Source organism: Rhinichthys klamathensis, unplaced genomic scaffold (assembly GCF_029890125.1).
Source record: "Rhinichthys klamathensis goyatoka isolate OS25496 unplaced genomic scaffold, OSU_Roscu_1.1 h1tg000136l_1, whole genome shotgun sequence".
Lineage (NCBI taxonomy): Eukaryota > Metazoa > Chordata > Actinopteri > Cypriniformes > Leuciscidae > Rhinichthys > Rhinichthys klamathensis.
Genome location: NW_026606671.1, coordinates 148,797 through 167,748, shown reverse-complemented (window position 1 = coordinate 167,748; position 18,952 = coordinate 148,797). Strand labels below are relative to the sequence as shown.

The following is an 18,952-nucleotide window of genomic DNA, read 5'->3' as shown; positions in this document are numbered from 1 at the left end:
CTGCTGTCTGTTAACGTCACTCTGAGCTTATTCCAGCAGCTGCTGTACTTGCCATCTCTGCCGTGTTTGTGCTTTTTCGGGATTATTTCATACAATTTAATACACGCATTATACCTTCGCCCACGCCGTTGGATTCGACGTTGTCGAGTATGGAGAGAACAACTAGCGCTGTATTTCCAGTTGTTTTCCTCGCATGCACTAACGTTAATGGATGTCTAAAAAAGTCTATAGATATAGAGACCATGCACACTCGTTATGCGGTACTGTTGCTCTCACGGAACAGATATGCTTATAACTTTTTAGTGAAAGTACCGTCAGATGAAATCCTGCAGGTGTCAGTGCTTTCTCTCCGTCCATGCAGTAGATGCACACCCTTGAATGAGCGCGGATTTCTAGTGCATTTACTTGAACTTCTGAGGTAATATCTTTGGTTTAACCCATTTGAATAATTGAGAGGCGGCCAAAATCAGATTTTGAAATGGACTGAACAAAGCTCTTTACGAACTTGACGTGTGATGCCATGCTGACTGACATGTATGCGCATGAATCACTGTCACACGCACAAGCTCAGAGCAATATTGTTACTGCATGATAATACATTTTTATAGCAGAATAATAATACATCACGATACACAGTCTCACTTTTAGTTACGTCTTTTAACTATTATAATATTTTGAAGGGCAATAACATGAACTAAACTATTGGCTTTAATTCTTCAATCAGCTGCCACTTTAACGCGAGGCCAGTAGCTCCACCCACGTCCTGCCTTTTTGCCCATTTTCTGTTATCTGGTAGTGACGAAAGGTGACACGTTACCAAGATGGCGACGGCCGGCCCCGCCCACTTTAGGCTTCAAAAACGCTCTTCAGAAACCTACGGGTGACGTCACGGACACTACGTCCATATTTTTTTACAGTCTATGAGAAAAACAAAATAATGACTATTGTAATGCTTGACGTAAAGCAAGTCAAATTTGTAGTTTTCTTATGTCTCATTAGAACTACAGAAACGCGACCCGATCTGGCAATCTTACATAGTGTGGTTATAGCAGATATAGGACCGCAAAGCGGAGGCATAAGTGCCTTTCACCCTGTTACGACTAAATTAACCACTGAAACGATTTTGGAAACATTATTTTAAGGTAAAAAATCTTACTTCGTGTTGCTTAAAAGTTTATAATTTGGACATGTTTCGTCTTGCCAATTTACACATTCAAACAATTTTAAACGCGGAAAAAGAGAGAAGGGTATTCCTACACAACTGGCGGCTGCAGTTTCAGGACCCCAGTTCTAGGACCACAGTTTCAGGACCCTAGTTTTGTGTTACAGCGCTACCTACCGAACTGGATCATCAAAAACACACATTTAACCCCTTTCGCGGCAAAGATCACAGACGGCCCCAGATTATTGTTGTTCAACATTCATTACTCGTTAAAACATCACACTCTTACTTATTTGATCAGGACAAACTGAGCATCATTCGAAAGATTTAAGACTCGAGTCCAGCTTCGATAGTTGACCACTGTTTATGATAAAACTGGTTTGCAGTGACATTAATTTCTTCATTTAGGACAGGAGTGCAAAATTATTAATCTGTAACGTTCGTTATTTTGAAAAGAAATCATCACTCATAAAGCAGTCATTCACATCTTATCAGGTTTATTTGTGTTCACATACATGCAATATACAGCACCCGCCAGGGCTCTTAGTCCAATGGTGCGCATATTTGGAGAAATAATGATTTATCATCACATGTTTGTAAAATATTTTATATCTGAAGCTCAAACAGCTAACACAGCGAGATATGTGTCTCCTCTTCCTGAATCCTGATTTGCGTCAGTTATGATCTCAGCGCTCTCTTATTCGCTATACAGCTGTCAATCATCTCACGTGGTTGAACGTGACAATTAATCCTGCCCTTCTGCATGACGCGCTCCTGTGTGTATGCTGTGTGTACACTTCCTCATTCTGACCTCCGTGATAACAAAGCTAAGACACATCTCTTCACCTGAAACAAGAAGCTAATAAATGCATGATTTCGAGTATATGTGGTTTGTGTGTGATTTCCGTGTGATTTTGGATATTTTCATATGAATAAAGAATGTTTACAGTATTGCTAAGCAAGGTGTAGCCATTAGCTGCATATAAAATGCTAAATAAAACATATTTCAACATCTTTTTTTTTTACTTAAAACCATTTTAAACCACGACCGGAATATGATACAAATACTCAATGGTGGTTTAAAGTGATGCTACTTGCTCTAATCCACCTGCTGCAGGAGCTTTTCTATTCAATAATCTTATTTGTTAAAATATATATACATATTTTTTTTAACAAGACTTAAGATAATAGGTGGATCTTGATACCATGTACAAACTAAGGACGTTTTCACACCTGAAAGTCCGCACCAAGGTCCGAACCAAAGTTCACATTTTGATACATTTTATACTTTCAGAAAGTTTTGGTTTGGTTCCACACTGCAATTATGCGAGCGCACTAAAGAACTTTACGTGACATTCTTGCGTCCTGTCGTCATCATCTATGTGGGCTGCATCTTGACATTGATTGGTTTTGTAAATGGACGTGCGTCTGACGTCAGCGTGTTGTCAATTCGGCGGGTAACTTTGACAACATGAATGAACAGACGCATATCGTTGCAACTATATTGTTATTTTTATGGCATAATTACCTGCAGCACCAACTATACACAAGGCTAGTTCAAATTCGCCAAATGAACGTCCTGGTCGTGCAAACATTTTATCGTCGCCGGCAGGAAAAGGAGGAGAAGTTGACTTCTTATTATGTCATCAGACCATACTTCAATTAAAAACCTCGTCTCCTCCTCTCCCCATGTGCTACCACGGCTCATTTTTCCTGCCACCTTCTGTTTTTTCAGCTATGCGGGAACCACCGGAACTTCCTGTAAAAGGTCTGAAAGTCCGAACCATACAGAAATGCTTTCACACTAGAAACGAACCAAACCTTTGTTCAGTTTGATCCGGACCGAGACTACCTCTTTTCGTCGGACCAAATTTCATCTGTTTGGTCCGGACCGTGGTCCGGGGAGGTTTCACACCTGTAATTTTGATTCGGACCAAACTGAAAAGTCCGAAAGTCCGGACCAAACAAGGTGGGCCCTAAATCACCTGGATCCTAGAACTGCGGTCCTGAAACCACAGCCACCGCTATATCATCCAGTTCGGTAGGTGGCGCGGTCACAAAAAACTAGGGTCCTGGAACTGCGGTCCTGAAACTGCAGCCTCCGGTTGTGCAGGAACATCCTACTGGAAAAAGAGGCAAAAATCGGGACTTGCGCACAGCACCCGAAGCACGCGCGCAGAGAGAGAGAGAGAGAGAGAGAGAGAGAGAGACACGTTTCATATAGAGCTCGAACACCGAATTGATTCCTCTTTCGCATTTCCTTGCCCTTGAACGGACACATAAACACAAAATTATGTCAAAATACCCTTCTAAATACCTGTCTCGGCAAGTATTCTCTTGTTTATGTCATTTGTGAACAGTTGAGAAAGAAACCGGATGTTTGTCAGTTTTTTCGGTCCGTGCATTCGGTCTTAACAAAGATTAAACTGCATTTAATTTTAAATTATTAATTTCTGTACCTGAATACTACTACTGTTAGAGTTTTTTACTTTGTTATTTAGTATTCATCTCTGCTTGTAATTTGTGTATTTGTTATTATTTTATTACTGACCGTTCACTTGTTTTAAATAATGTGTGAACTTTATCAGTTAGGCTAGTAGTTTTTGATGTAGTATCGAAGAACTTCAAGTGAGCTTTAAGTAATAAATGAAAAGCAAAGTGACCCCCCACCCCCCCAGACAGCAATGTAGTGTCGGCCCAGATCCGGGCCACATCTGGTACATGTGGATTCAACGTGGCCCAGATGTGGGCCGGATCTGGGTCGACACTATGTTGCTGTCTGTTTTATATATATTTTTTTTTTTTTTTGCTGATACGAAAAATGATCTGATCCGTGGCTCAAAAAAAACATATGATTCGAACCGTGAATTTTGTGATCCGTTCCACCACTAATACTGCCTATCACCTCCAAGCATAAACCTATAAGCCTCAAGATATGAGCTGTCTAAGAGTTATGAGAGGTTGTGCTAATCTTCTTTCATTTCCTGCTCAAGTCTCAGAGTAATACAACTTTGAAACGATCAAACAGCCTTTTATACCTCGTAAAAAAAATGCATTTTAACATTTTTCTTAAATGAGAGAGAAAACTCTTTTTTTGCACATAGGAGAAAAGTGAGTGATGGTACCAGCAATATACAGGCCGCTGCTGTCCATTCTAAGATGTTAATCTTTCTTTCCAATCATGTTTTGGCATCAACAGAGCATTACACATGACTCCAAACATCAAGCCTTAAAATCTCCAAACAGAGTAAATGATGACTGGAAAGGCTTTAATAACAAAAGCACAGCAGGGATTCATAATTTGATGTTTGGGAATGATCAGGTGGTTTTGTTTGCTCTGAAGTAAATACAGCTGAACTGACAGCATCTGACGGGAAAATGTTGCTTGACACAGCAAGTCAGCCAGATAACAGAATATCAAAGTGGGACCTGAATTGACTCCTAAAAGAAGTGTTCAATTTAAGATTTTTTTAACAGTTAGCATGAAAATCAACTGTAGGTTGTTTGTTTTTAATCATTAAAATTGAACCAATTCAGTGAGCATATAGCATCGCAGCTATAATATTATGTATCCACATGTATTCATTATACCCTTTAATTTCAAGACAATTGGCTGTTTATTAAATCTGGTGTTCAAGTGCTTGGATTTGCTAGAAAAATATATATTTTTCAGCTCTTGCAAACTATAGACTAATAAAGCTCTGCTCTAACAAACCAGTTACAGCTTATGAATACTAATTAAGCAATTTTCTCCATCGTACATTAGGATAAAAGCAAAATGCCTTAAATGCATAAAGTGATGATACTGTACACTACTGTTCAAAATCCCAGCAGTGCCTATTGGGGCAGTTGTGGCCTAATGGTTAGAGAGTTGGTCTTGTAACCCAAAGGTCGCGGGTTCGTGTGTGTGTGTGTGTGTGTGTGTACTTGGATGGGTGAAATGCAGAGCACAAATTCTGAGTATGGGACACCCTCCTTGGCTACATGTCACATCATTTTTACTTAAAAAGTTTGGGGTCAGTACGATTTTTTAAAATCCTTAATCCTTTCTCTGCATTTATTTGATCAAAAATAGAGTAAAACAGCAATACTGTGAAATATCACTACAATTAAAAATAACAATTTTCTTTGTATTTTCAGCAGCCAGTACTCCAGTCTTCAGTGTCACATGATCCTTCAAAAATCATTCTTTTTTTCAGGATTCTTTGATAAATAAAAAAGTTTTTTTTTTTTATTAATAGATATTTTTGTAACGATGTAAAACTCTTCACTGTCACTTTTGATAAATTCAAAGCATTCTTGCTGAATAAAAGTAATAATTTCTTTTCAAAAGACCCCCAAACTTTTGAACAGTACCGGTAGTGTAAACAGTATATAAATCAAAAAGATATCTCAGACAATCTTTTTTTACAACAAAATGGCTACACGTGCACTCGAGGGACTCTCTTAAACACCTTTAGCGTGCTTATTTTAATAATGTGAATGGCAATATACATGTCAGACTGAATTTTGTTTTGAAAAGTGCGTGTATTATTCTAACAGTCCATCTCTCACTGTTGTTTTAGCATGTGAAATAACAAAATACAGCTGCCAAATGTGTTAAACCAGATTGTACATGCAATAAGTAATTCTAAAAGAAACATTCTCTACAAATTCTCTACAATGTTCAAATTCTCTGAACTGTTGCAGAGCTTAAACCTCTGAAATATAAAAATGAGAGAATACTCACAGCAGGCATTTGACTTAGTCCCAATGTTATTACTGGGGATGCCAAAATAGTTATCAAAGAGATGTGGCCAACCATTATTGTCCCCTAGAAGAAAAAAACAGGAAGTAAAGGGTTACTCATTGAAACACACGCTGCTTGTCATTGCAAGCAAAGCCATTTGCTGTGGCATAGGTCTTCACAGGTGTGACAGAGTAATGGCACATTGATGGCACAGCAAAGACCACAATAGAAAATTAAAATTGCTAAGAACCATTTTGCAGGGTCTTCGGTTTAACAAATGTGCCTCCACTCCTTCACTCAGGGGAATATGCATAATACATAACAACACATTTGGGTTTGTTCTTTTTAAGAATCACGTTAACCTACTCAGCAACCCCTGTCAATCATCTTGACACTGGTTGGCAACTACAAAAGTTGTGGAGGAAATGAAGCAGGTGGCATGCAAAATAGGTGTGACTTTCGTGGCGTTTCCTGTCTCCCGACGCCTCACATTTAACATCTCAAACAACCTTCCACCTTTCTCAATCCGCCTTCATTAGTCACTGTCAGGAAGATCTCCTTTGATTTCTTAGGTATTCAAACGCAGTGTACATGCACACTATTGTTCAAGAGTTTGTTTTTAAATAGTTTTTCAAGAAATCAATACTTTTTTTCAGCAAGAATGCATTAAATTGATCAAAAGTGACAGTTAAGATTAAGGGCCCTATTTTTACAATCTAAGCGCATGTTCTAAAGCGCACGGCACAAGTGCACTCAGTGTGTGTCCGAATCCACTTTTGCTGGTTTAATGACGGGAAAAATGGCCTGCGCGCCCGGCCCATGGTCTAAAAGGGTTGTCTCTATTCTCTTAATGAGTAATGGGTGTGTTTTGGGCGTAACGTGCAATAAACCAATCAGAGTCTCATCTCCCATTCCCTTTAAAAGCCAGTTGTGCTCGCGCCATGGCGGATTCGCTATTTACATGTCGGAAGTTGCAAGCGGAAAAACTGAATGCTTCTCTACAGCCCATGGGTACACAAATGGGCGCAAATACATTTGCTATTTAAACAACATGGCTCAGGACGTGAAAATGATAACTGCGTCGGGCTGAAATAGCAAAAAAACACTTGCGTCGCGCCTGGCGCTGCATTGCACCAGGTGTAGGATAGGGCCCTAAGACTTATGTAGTTAACAAGTTAATTGAAGTTCGGGAGCAGGACCACGCCTCAACTAATCAGCTCTCTCCCCATCTGTATATATACACGGAACCCACCTTCACCATACCGTTCGTCTCAGTTTTTCGAAACCCCCCCCCCCCCCCCCTTTCCACCTCTAGCTCTCGACGCCACCCTTCCCCTTTCCAACTCATCCATCCATCCCTCTTTACCCCGACCAATCTCTAAACATCTCATTTTACTTCCACAGGCTGCACCCAGGGGGTCTTCAAGTAACTCAGCTTACTGCCTACCGAGACGAAGCCCCCACTCTGAGTCTCCCGGGTCAGACTCCCTGAGCAGCCAGACGGAGAACCGTAGTTTACTTTTCCCCCATTTTTCCTTCGACCCTTATCCCATTTATAAAGCTAATTCTGTGCAGTTGTGGTGTGGTCCTTGCTAGTGAACTACACTGTTAGAAATAAATGCTGCTCTTTTGAAATTTCAATTCATCAAAGAATCCTGAAAAAATATCAAGGTGCACAACTGTTTTCAACATTGATAATACTAAGAAATGTTTCTTGATCACCAAATCAGCAGATTAGAATGATTTTTGATGGATCATGTGACACTGAAGACTGGAGTAATGATGCTGAAAATTCAACTTTGCCATCACAGGAATAAATTACATTTTAAAATATATTAAAATAGAAAGCAGTTATTTTAAATTGTACTAATGTTTCCACAATATTACTGTTCCCTATTGGTCAGTCACTACAACGTAGGTCAGACTGACCAATAGGAATCTCGCTAGAGAGGCCAATCTACTTCGAGTGAAACTAAAACAAGCCAATGCACATTGGCATGCAATCATTTGCATCAGCTGCGCGTCCTCGTCAGCGCGGGTATTTAACAGCAGCTGTTATGATTGCACACTAGCTTTTTGCTTCGGAGCCAAACGCTTCATGTTTAATTCTACAGAGTGTGACTACGAGCCTCTTCTTTGGACCTCTCCTTCCCGGTGCGGGCGTTACAGCACGGCAGCGCGAGCAGTCTTCTTTTTCTCTCTCCTGTCTGTGGTGTGTTGAGCAAAACCAAAAAGCTGTTGTAACAGCTGGTAAGGTGCGCCGTACGAGTGCTCAAAAGCTGTTTTCACAGCTGGTAAGACAGCGAGAGAGAGAGAGAGAGATCGCGCACAGACAGGTGCACATTCCTGTCTGTGTTCGCAGTGACTGTTCCCCTGCGTGTTTCAGCACCAGTGAGAGCAGTCTCTAAAAGATTTTACACAAATAGAGAGCGTCTTTTAAAAAGAAAAAGATGACTTTCTATTTGTGTGTTTCTGGATGCGGTCGTTACCTGGGCTCACAGGATGGTCACAAACGCTGCCTCGTGTGTCTGGGCATTGAACACGCTGAGGCAGCGTTTGTGGATGAGTCATGTACCCATTGTGGGAAGATGACCATCGCGGAGCTACGGTCGAGACTCCTGTTCCTGCAAAGGGGCGGAGTCCCCGTGCCTCTGCCTCGTTCCAATCCTCCTCAGAGGGTTGCTTCGGGCGGGGGCGCGGGTGATCTGAGGATCACGGTGAGCGCGTCTCCTTCGGGGAACCAACCCCCTAGGAGCCCTCACCCCTCTCATGCTCCGCAGCCAGTTGAGCTTCCATTGGAGAAAGCTGGACCATCCTCGAGGTGTGTACCGGTTGTCTCCTTTGGGGCTCCCAGTGACCAGATGTCGATCGCTGCATCGGAGGGTGGGTCAGACCTCTCTGCGGACGACGACTCGGCACCGCTGCCTCCTTCGGGGGTGCCAGCGGTGCCTGAGACGGACCCGGAGATGATGGCCAGGGATAAGCGGCCCTAGGACGGGCGACCCGGAGATGGAAGGGACTGCTCTCCAGGAGACGATGACCGCATCGCTCCCTCCCCCGGAAGAGGGCCGGGTGGAAAATCCTGTGTTTCGTTTTGTTTGTGTTCCGCCGCTGGCCTTAAAACCAGTGGTACCCAAATTTTCAATAAAAGAGCAGTTTCTACCATCTCTGGGTCCGAAGAGGACCCGGAGAGCAGTGGGGGGACAGAATTCTCACCACTCTCATCCGCCTCCTCTGTCGCCAGTGAGCAGCAGTGTGCAGTTCGAGAACGCCACCGAGCCGCCTCCTGCACCTCCTGCCCCGTGGAACCAGGTAAGTGCTGCACAGCACACACAGACCCTGCTACGGGCCGCCTCCCAGAGAGAGCCTCCCGAGCCGCGTCCCTGTGTTCCACCTCGCTGCCCCACTCCGGGTACGCCTACAGTCCCTTTGGTCCCGCTTGCACGGTCTCTGAGAGCCTGGTTAGCGCTCCCCAGTCCGTCTCGCTGGCTCATTCGGACCATCAGGCTCGGCTATGCGATTCAGTTTGCCCGGCGTCCCCCCAAGTTTCGGGCCATCCACTCCACTACAGTGAGAGCAGCCGATGCCCATGTCTTGCGTGCGGAGATCGCAGTCCTACTTGCGAAGGACGCGATAGAGCCGGTCCCTCCAGCCGATATGAGGTCAGGGCACTACAGTCCCTACTTCATTGTACCCAAGAAAGGTGGTGGGTTACGACCGATCTTGGATCTGCGAGTTTTGAATCGGAGCCTCCACAAGCTACCGTTCAAAATGCTCACGCAGAGACGCATTTTCGGATGCATCCGTCCCCAAGATTGGTTTGCAGCGATCGACCTGAAGGACGCATACTTTCATGTCTCGATTCTTCCTCGACACAGGCCGTTTCTGCGCTTTGCGTTCGAGGGTCGAGCATATCAGTACAAGGTCCTGCCCTTCGGGCTGTCCCTGTCTCCCCGTGTCTTCACGAAAGTCACGGAGGGGGCCCTTGTTCCCATGAGAGAACAGGGCGTTCGCCTCCTCAACTATCTCGACAACTGGCTTATACTAGCACACTCTCGAGATCAGTTATGCGAACACAGGGACCTCGTGCTCTCGCACCTCAGCCAGTTGGGCCTTCAGGTCAACTGGGAAAAGAGCAAACTCGCCCCTGTGCAGAGGATCTCTTTTCTCGGTATGGAGTTGGATTCGGTCGCACAGACAGCGCGCCTCACAGAGCAGCGCGCTCAGTCGGTGCTGAACTGCTTGAACACGTTCAAAGGCAGGACAGCGGTCCCACTGAAATTTTTTCAGAGGCTCCTGGGGCATATGGCAGCGGCAGCAGCGGTAACTCCGCTCGGCTTGCTTCATATGAGACCGCTTCAGCACTGGCTTCATGGCTGAGTCCCGAGATGGGCGTGGCATCATGGCACTCACCGGGTGGCAATCACACCGGCCTGCCGCCAGACCTTCAGCCCGTGGTCAGACCTCTCGTTCCTTCGGGCAGGAGTCCCCTTGGAACAGGTCTCCAGGCATGCTGTGGTTTTCACAGATGCCTCTGCCACCGGGTGGGGTGCCACGTACAACGGGCATGCAGTGTCAGGGGTGTGGACGGCTCCCCAACTGCATTGGCAGATCAATTGCCTCGAGTTGCTAACAGTACATCTCACTCTGAGCCGCCTGAAAAGGCCGCTACGGGGCAGGGACGTGCTGGTCCGTACGGACAACACTGCGACCGTGGCGTACATCAACCGACAAGGTGGTCTACGCTCCCGTCGCATGTCGCAACTCGCCCGCCATCTCCTCCTCTGGAGTCAGAAGCGTCTGAGGTCGCTTCGAGCCATGTATGTCCCTGGCGTGCTCAACCGTGTGGCCGACGAGCTATCACGAGCTGTGCTTCCGGGAGAATGGCGACTCCACCCCCAGGTGGTTCAGCTGATCTGGAGAGAGTTCGGAGAGGCTCAGGTAGACCTGTTTGCCTCTTCAGAGACCTCCCACTGCCAGCTGTTTTACTCCCTGACCGAGGGAACACTCGGCACGGACGCACTGGCACACAGCTGGCCCCTGGGCCTCCGCAAATATGCGTTTCCCCCAGTGAGCCTACTTGCACAGACACTGTGCAAAGTCAGGGAGGACGAGGAGCAGGTCCTTCTGGTGGCTCCCTATTGGCCCACCCGGATTTGGTTCCCAGAACTCATGCTCCTTGGGACAGTCCCTCCCTGGCCCATTCCTCTGAGGAGGGATCTTCTGACTCAGAGACGGGGCACCTTATGGCACCCGCGTCCAGACCTCTGGAAACTCCATGTCTGGTCCCTGGACGGGACGCGGAGGTTCTAGGTGACTTACCCCCTGAGGTACTTAACACCATCACTTCAGCACGGGCGCCGTCCACGAGACGTGTTTACGCCCTGAAGTGGAACCTGTTCGTCGAGTGGTGTTCTTCTCGCCGAGAAGCCCCCCGAAGATGTTCGATAGGGTCTGTGCTTTCCTTCTTGCAGCAAGGGTTGGAGCGAAGGCTGTCTCCCTCCACCCTCAAAGTACATGCTGCCGCTATTTCAGCTTATCACGACCACATAGATGGCAAAACAGTGGGGAAACACGACCTGGTCGTCAGGTTTCTTAGGGGGGCGAGACGATTAAATCCTCCTCGACCCCACTCCATACCCTCTTGGGATCTTTCCCTGGTGCTTCGAGCACTTCAGGATGTTCCCTTTGAGCCTCTGCAGTCAGTAGACTTAAAGCTTCTTTCCATGAAGACTTTGCTACTGGTTGCACTGGCCTCTGTCAAGAGGGTAGGAGACCTGCACGCATTTTCGGTCGACGAATCGTGCCTAGAGTTCGGGCCGGGTGACAACCATGTGGTACTAAGACCCCGGCCTGGCTATGTGCCCAAGGTTCCTACCACTCCCTTCAAAGACCAGGTAGTGAACCTGCAAGCGCTGCCTTTGGAGGAGGCAGACCCAGCCCTGGCTTTGCTCTGTCCCGTTCGCGCTCTGCGTATGTACGTGGACAGAACTCAAAGCATCAGGACCTCAGACCAGCTCTTTGTCTGTTACGGAGGCCAGCAGAGGGGAAAGGCTGTCTCCAAGCAGAGGATGGCCCACTGGATAGTGGATGCCATCGCCTTGGCTTACCAAGCTCAAGGCGTGCCCTGCCCGCTCAGGTTGCATGCACACTCCACGAGAGGCATTGCATCCTCCTGGGCGCTGGCACGTGGCTCCTCGCTAACAGATATCTGTAGAGCTGCGGGCTGGGCGACACCTAACACGTTCGCTAGATATTATAGCCTACGTGTAGAGCCGGTCTCCTCCCGTGTTCTCACCCTAAACGGGTAGAAGCACCGAGAGGCCCGGCTCTGTCGGCTTGCTGCACCCTACTGTGCACCCTTATTGCTCCAGAGTGAAAAACCTGTTGAGTCCTCCAAAAACCCCTCGGCCCGGACATGGCGGAGCGTCCAGGTGCCAGGCCTTTATCCGCTGAATCCTTGAGAACCGGATCTGGGCTGGGTTCCATATGTGTGACCCTACGGGGATCCCATATGTGTATATTTTCCACGGCTGCTCCTAACGGAAGCCCGTGTCTTTCCCTTGGGCTAAGTCACCCACTATCTCATATGTAGTACAGCCTTCGGGCTAGTCCATATGTATTCCCCACATAACTCCTTGAAGTAAGTGGCTTCCGCAGCGTCCTCCTTCCTAACTGAAGGGCACGCTTCCCAGTGTTATCCAATAATCTCACTGTATGGGTTATTACGGAACAACAGTGACAGATACACTCTGTGTGTAGCCTCCTCCTATCGTCCTTCTAGGCAAGAAGGTGTAGAGGCTTGCATGGGGCGCTGGATGGGGTGCAGCAGCTGTGGCGCTTTGGTAGGATTCCTATTGGTCAGTCTGACCTACGTTGTAGTGACTGACCGATAGGGAACATCTCGGTTACATATGGTAACCCTCGTTCCCTGAGGGAGGGAACGGAGACGTAGGTCCCGTCGCCACATCTGCTGCCGCCCGCTGGGGCGGCCAGCTTTTTCAGGTTTGGCTCCTCAGCAAAAAACTAGTGTGCAATCATAACAGCTGCTGTTAAATACCCGCGCTGACGAGGACGCGAAGCTGATGCAAATGATTGCATGCCAATGTGCATTGGCTTGTTTTAGTTTCACTCGAAGTAGTTTGGCCTCTCTAGCCAGATTCCTATTGGTCAGTCTGACCTACGTCTCCGTTCCCTCCCTCAGGGAACGAGGGTTACCATATGTAACCGAGACGTTTTTACTGTATTTTTGAGCAAATAAATCCAGCCTTGGTGAGCATAAGAGACTTACTTCAAGAAGATGAGCATTTTAAGAAGATAAATTGAATAAACTAGAGTGACCTAGTTCTTCAAGGTCCACAGGGCCAAAGGTGCCCATTTGCTGAATTTGAAAACAAATAAAAGTGGACTCTTTACGTAGATAAAGGATAATAGAACATAACAAACAATATACACATGGTTGTAGGGACAACTAAAGAGATTTTCTTTTGAAAAAATGATTTTATGTAATATATACTTTTATATATAATTTATATACATATTTTATGTTACTAACATTTACTTTAAAACTGAAATTTTCTATAAAAAAAAAAAAGCTCAGTAATTCTAACTCTTCTAACTGGTGATCTTTGTGCTCTGTTTGAATATTATAACTTCAGCCAAATTAGACCTGGTTAAATGCAAGCAAACTGCCCAAGAGAATGTATTCTGGGGTCATTAACAATTAACATATTTCATTTTAACTAGCGTTTAAGGATAAAGGAAATGTGATGCTGAAACATCCAACACTTTGGTTGAGTAGCTCATTATCAATAAATTTTCTATGGCATTCCTTTCGTGTCATGCAGATAATTGATTAAGCATGGGTGAAAATGCAAATGTTAATTAAACATCTACTGTAAGCTGTGGTACTAAGACCTCAAACAGTCTTTGAGGTAAATACATTTTCCAAGAAAGTGAGAAATGTCAGGCAGCGGATTTTAGATGACCCTATTTTAGATTACTTTTTATATTGTAACAACAAAAACATTTTTTGTTTGTTTGTTTTATTTACGTTATACCACAATTTGAATCTAGGGGTGTTCATAGTAAGTCAATCTCTCATTTTAAACTGAAATGCCATAATGGCAGAGCTGATGACTTTCATAAACTGTAATGGAAAAAAAATGGATACCTGTCAAACATTCATAAAAATAACGAGCAACCTGGCACCCTAAAGAAATGCATTACTGCACTTTAAAACAATTTACAGGAAATACTGAAAAAACTAACAGAAATATTAAAATATTGCAGGACAAAAAGTAGGTCACATTCAAATTGCATAAATGAATGATTTAGCATAATAACTCTTATCTGGCATCTCAATTAATATTATCCCTTAATTATTACAGGTATCTTACAAACAGGGTACAAAAGGATATTATTTGAAAAGATATGGAATGATTTGAAGCAATATGAGGGTGAATAAATACTGACAGAATCAAACCATTAGGATTAAACTATTCCTTTAAGAGAAAATTTCTGTTCTTCTCATTTAGGGGTGGGGTATTATTAAAAAAACCTAGTAAACCCTTACATCTTGCAATCTTTTCCTCTACTCTACCACTCGAAAAAAAAAGCATCTCTTTTAACACTATACTTCACACAACATGAGTGAACAGCATTGCGATAAGTGTAAATCCACCATTGACAGGCAATTTGTGTCCCAACAAGGCTCTGAAAGGTGATTTCTTCCCCATCCAGCCTCATGTCACAATTACAGCAGCTCACACTGTTGATTATATTGAGCAGCACCAGAGACAATTTATATTAAAGCTGCAGCCCGGCGTTTTTCCTCTTTGTCGCCATCTCTGTTAAAAATCTGCAATTGCAGTCATTCGCGGAATTATCAACTTTACGTGAGTTGTACTTCAACACCCTCGACACGGCACAGCGCGGATGAACACAATGTTTGAGGAGACTGTGAGGCTGTCAATCACCGCGCCGGTGTGGATAGTGTCATTCAGAATAACAGATTATTCTTTTTGGAAGTATGACCAACATAAGAATTTTCACCGGAAAATGTCATCTGAACTAGTAAGAAACATCCACCTTTGTTCTGGTTCTGACATTGCAGTAAATCACGCTGATTAAATCTAACAATCGCTTATAAGTTATCATATCACGCAAGGGAAAGGCTCTCTCCAAGCAGAGGTTGTCTCACTGTTAGAGGACACCATTGCTTGGCATACCAGCAGCAAGGTCGACCGTCCCCCCTTGTGTGAAGGCCCACTCCTCTCGGAGTGTGGCTTTCTCTTGGGCTCTAGCGCATGGTGCCTCGCTAACAGACATCTGCAGAGCTGCAGGTTGGGCGACACCCAACACAATCGCCAGATTCTACTATCTCCGAGTGGACCCAGGGTTCTCTCATGTACTTGCTTCAACCAGCCGGTATTAGGATCTGCTCAGGTGTCTTCACTTGCTCACCATTCCACTCCACGGACTGGATACGTGCGATATTTTCCTCAGGTGAGCTTCCCCGACAAGCCCTGAGTTCCTCCAGCACTGTTGACTTCAAACGCCAGAGTTATGCCACCGGCAGCTTTTGCGTTGGCCAGGTGCCGCCATGTGTATGGTTGCCCCTCTGGGCGATCCCCACATGTGTATTTCCACTGTAAGCCTCTCTGAGCATGTGTCTTTCCCTTGGCAAGCCACCTTTATGCTTTCGCGTTGGCCAGGTGCCGCCATGTGTATGGTTGCCCCTCTGGGCGATCCCCACATGTGTATTTCCACTGTAAGCCTCTCTGAGCATGTGTCTTTCCCTTGGCAAGCCACCTTGCCACCCCTGGGGTTGAAACATTCCACCCTGCGGGCTGGACACTCCAGTGTTTTTTCCACATGCAGCCCTCTCCGGGTCATATTATGTAAGCCCCACCCCCCGGCTCCTCAGCAAGGAACATAACTGCATGTTGCCAGCGTACTTCCTTATATACCCACGAGGTGGAGCGGAGTTACGCTATGCAAAATCCGCAGACCCGTGGCATTTCTTTGCCATTGGCTCGTTTTGTAATACTCGAAGTTGATAGGCTTTCTAACCGAAACCCCATTTCGTTTCGATTTGTGACATGATCTGCTTGAAAGTGAGCATTTTGAATTTGAGCTTCCCTACTGAGCGATTTAACAGGCGCAGATCTAAAATTGGATGCAACCCCCCATCCTTCTTTGGAACAATGAAGTACCAACTTTAATAACCGGACTCCCTGCTAGGGCGAGGAACCCGTTCTATAGCCTTCTTTTGCAGAAGAGCTTTAGCCTCTTGTTCCATTACCAGAGCCTGCTCGGGGCCCACAACTGTGGGCAGGACCCCTCTGAATCGTGGTGGACGAGACCCTGAACTGAATAGCGTAACTATTTTCAATCTTCTTCTTGACCCACTGAGATATATTTGGAAGAGTTTTCCACTTTGCCAGAAAATCTACTAAGGGTACCAGTCTCTCGAGACTGGCCTCTGGAGTATTTCGAGCAGCAGACACATTGCCTTGTAATGGCGCACCGGCAGGGAACAACTGGTCTGACTGCTCTAGGCCCCTCCTCGGAGGGAGCGAGCGCCCCTCGGGAAAATGCTCGCTGGGACCCTCTACACCCCGGCATAAAGGCGGGGTTAGCAGAATGGTCCCCTGAGGGCACAGAGAGAGAACGGGCACCGTATAATGAGGTGAACTTAGTTTTCTCTCGTTGGGGACTGAAGCCTGACGCCGGTGGCATCAGGACTTCCTCTTAGACGAAGCCTTATTCACAACAATAACGGTCCTCAGATCTTGGACCCTTGGAAGACTTAGCCTGAGAGCGCTGCGCCACGCCACGTCCCATTCTTTTTGTGGGGGAGCGTGAGACGCGACACTCTGTTTTTGCTGCGCCCGGTGTGAGGAGCTGGTTGACGGCCGGGACTGCTCCCGTCCAGCAGTCCCAGAGACATGAACACGGAGTGGCAAGAATTTCTGGAACCCTGCCGCCTGTTTTTTTCTTCTTGAAACCTATCAATGACAGTATTTACCGAGTCACCGAATAGGCCAGCAGGGGAAAGCGGGGCGTCCAGAAGGACCGATTTTTCTCTTTCATTCCTGAGAGGCTCAGCCAAAGATGTTTGACGCAGTAGACCATACCATCCTCCGGGACCGTCTCCACAACACAGTTGGACTGTCGGGAACAGTACTGCAGTGGTTTCAGTCCTACCTTTCTGGCAGGACTGAGCATGTTAAATTGGGAATGTGAGTCCAGGATGCTCCCTGTTACATGTGGTGTCCCGCAGGGGTCGGTTCTCGGCCCAATCTTATTCATTCTTTACATGCTTCCACTCGGTTCTGTCATCAGCAGACATGGACTATCCTTCCATTGTTATGCTGACGACATGCAACTTTATATCAAGACTGCCCCAAGCCCCTCCATAGCCATGTCACGACTCACCACATGTCTTGAGGAGATAGAGGAATGGATGAAAAGTAACTTCGTCCAGTTGAACTCTAGTAAAACTGAGGCATTACTTGTTGGCACCCCTCATCAGATTCGCTCCTCTCCCATATCTCAGTTAATCTTTGACGGTCAGGTCATCACTATCTCCTCCTCAGTCGTAAACCTAGGGGTTCGGTTTGACCCGCAGCTGACCTTCAATGACCACATTAAACACATTTGCAAAACCTCCTTCCACCATCTTCGAAACATCTCCAAACTCCGTCCCCTTCTAACTCTTCCAGATGCAGAGAAACTTGTTCATGCCTTTATTTCCACTAGGCTGGACTACTGTAACGGACTCTTCATTGGGATTTCTGGCAGAAATATCCAGAAGCTTCAATTCATCCAGAATAGCGCTGCCAGAGTCCTAATGAGAGTCCGAAAATATGATCATATAACCCCCCATTCTACACTCACTGCACTGGCTCCCTGTTTCATTCCGTATCGACTACAAAATCCTCCTGCTTACACAAAAATGTATCGCCGGACATGCACCACCATATCTACAAGAACTCATCACTTTGAAATCCTCCCCCCGCACCCTCAGACCATCAGGCCACTTGCTTCTTCAGGTCCCCACCACCAGGCTTCGTACCAGCTTTTTGTTCAGCTGCACCGCGGCTTTGGAACCACCTCCCGAGTGAGCTGAGAGCAGTACAGAGCCTGGACACTTTCAAAGCAGAACTGAAGACTTTTTTATTCAGAAAGGCTTTTATGTGCTGATTGATTATGTGCCAATTGATTTATTATTTTGTAGTTACTGTCGTTCTCCTGTGTAGCACTTTGAGATTCTTTGGAATGAAAAGTGCGTTAAATAAAATCTATTATTATTATTATTATTATTATGTCTCTCCTAGGGGTGGGCGATATGAGCAAAAATTCATATCACGATATTTTTCACTGTCCGGACGATATCGATATTATATCGCGATATGAGAAATAAAATTGGAATCACATTTTAGTACACCTTAGTTAAATTACAGGCAAAATATGTATTTTAACAGTAGATAACTAGAAACAGGTGAGGCATGTCATTGGACATAGACCTGAAATGTTTTGGGGGTTTTTTGTGCCATTTTTTTTCTCAAAAAGTGCAAACGTGCAACATGAGGTAGGCCTGAATGCACTTGTTATGTCTTTCCACTTTTTGCTCGTCTTGTCATAATGAGAACCGGCAGCGAATGAAGACTATTGATTTCTGAGTCAGAGCCGTCTTCGGGTGTGCTCTGTCTCCGGGAATATCTGTTGTTATAGTTTTGCTTTTTTAAATTAGTTTTTATTTTAATATCGTTTTCAATTTTGCTTTAAATTTCAGTTTAGTTTTAGCTAGTTTCATTAATGGTTTTGTTAGTTTTTATTTAGTTTTATTTTGCAAACACATTTCTATATATTTTTTATTTTATTTAGTTTCAGTTTTAGTAATTATAGTTTAGCTTTAGCAGAGCGAGCAGAACACTTCCAGTGTAGACCAAAGCGAGACGTTTAATTTAAGTTTAATGTTTGCACAGATTACAGTTAACTCTTATGCAGACATCTTAATAATAAAAATAAAATAATGGTTTGAGATTGAACAA

At 45.2% G+C, this 18,952-nt stretch overlaps 1 protein-coding gene across 2 annotated transcripts in view; it reads right to left on the bottom strand.

The window, feature by feature from the left end:
* rxfp1 (relaxin family peptide receptor 1) overlaps positions 1-18,952 on the bottom strand; it is a 74,213-nt gene that overhangs the window by 31,753 nt on the left and 23,508 nt on the right. For both annotated transcript variants that reach the window (XR_008807599.1, XM_056257226.1), the window contains exon 3: positions 5,892-5,975. Coding sequence is in view for 1 of the 2 variants with exons in the window: in XM_056257226.1 (XP_056113201.1) it covers positions 5,892-5,975 (84 nt within the window). In the remaining variant the exon portion in view is untranslated. The remainder of the gene's footprint in view (positions 1-5,891; positions 5,976-18,952) is intronic.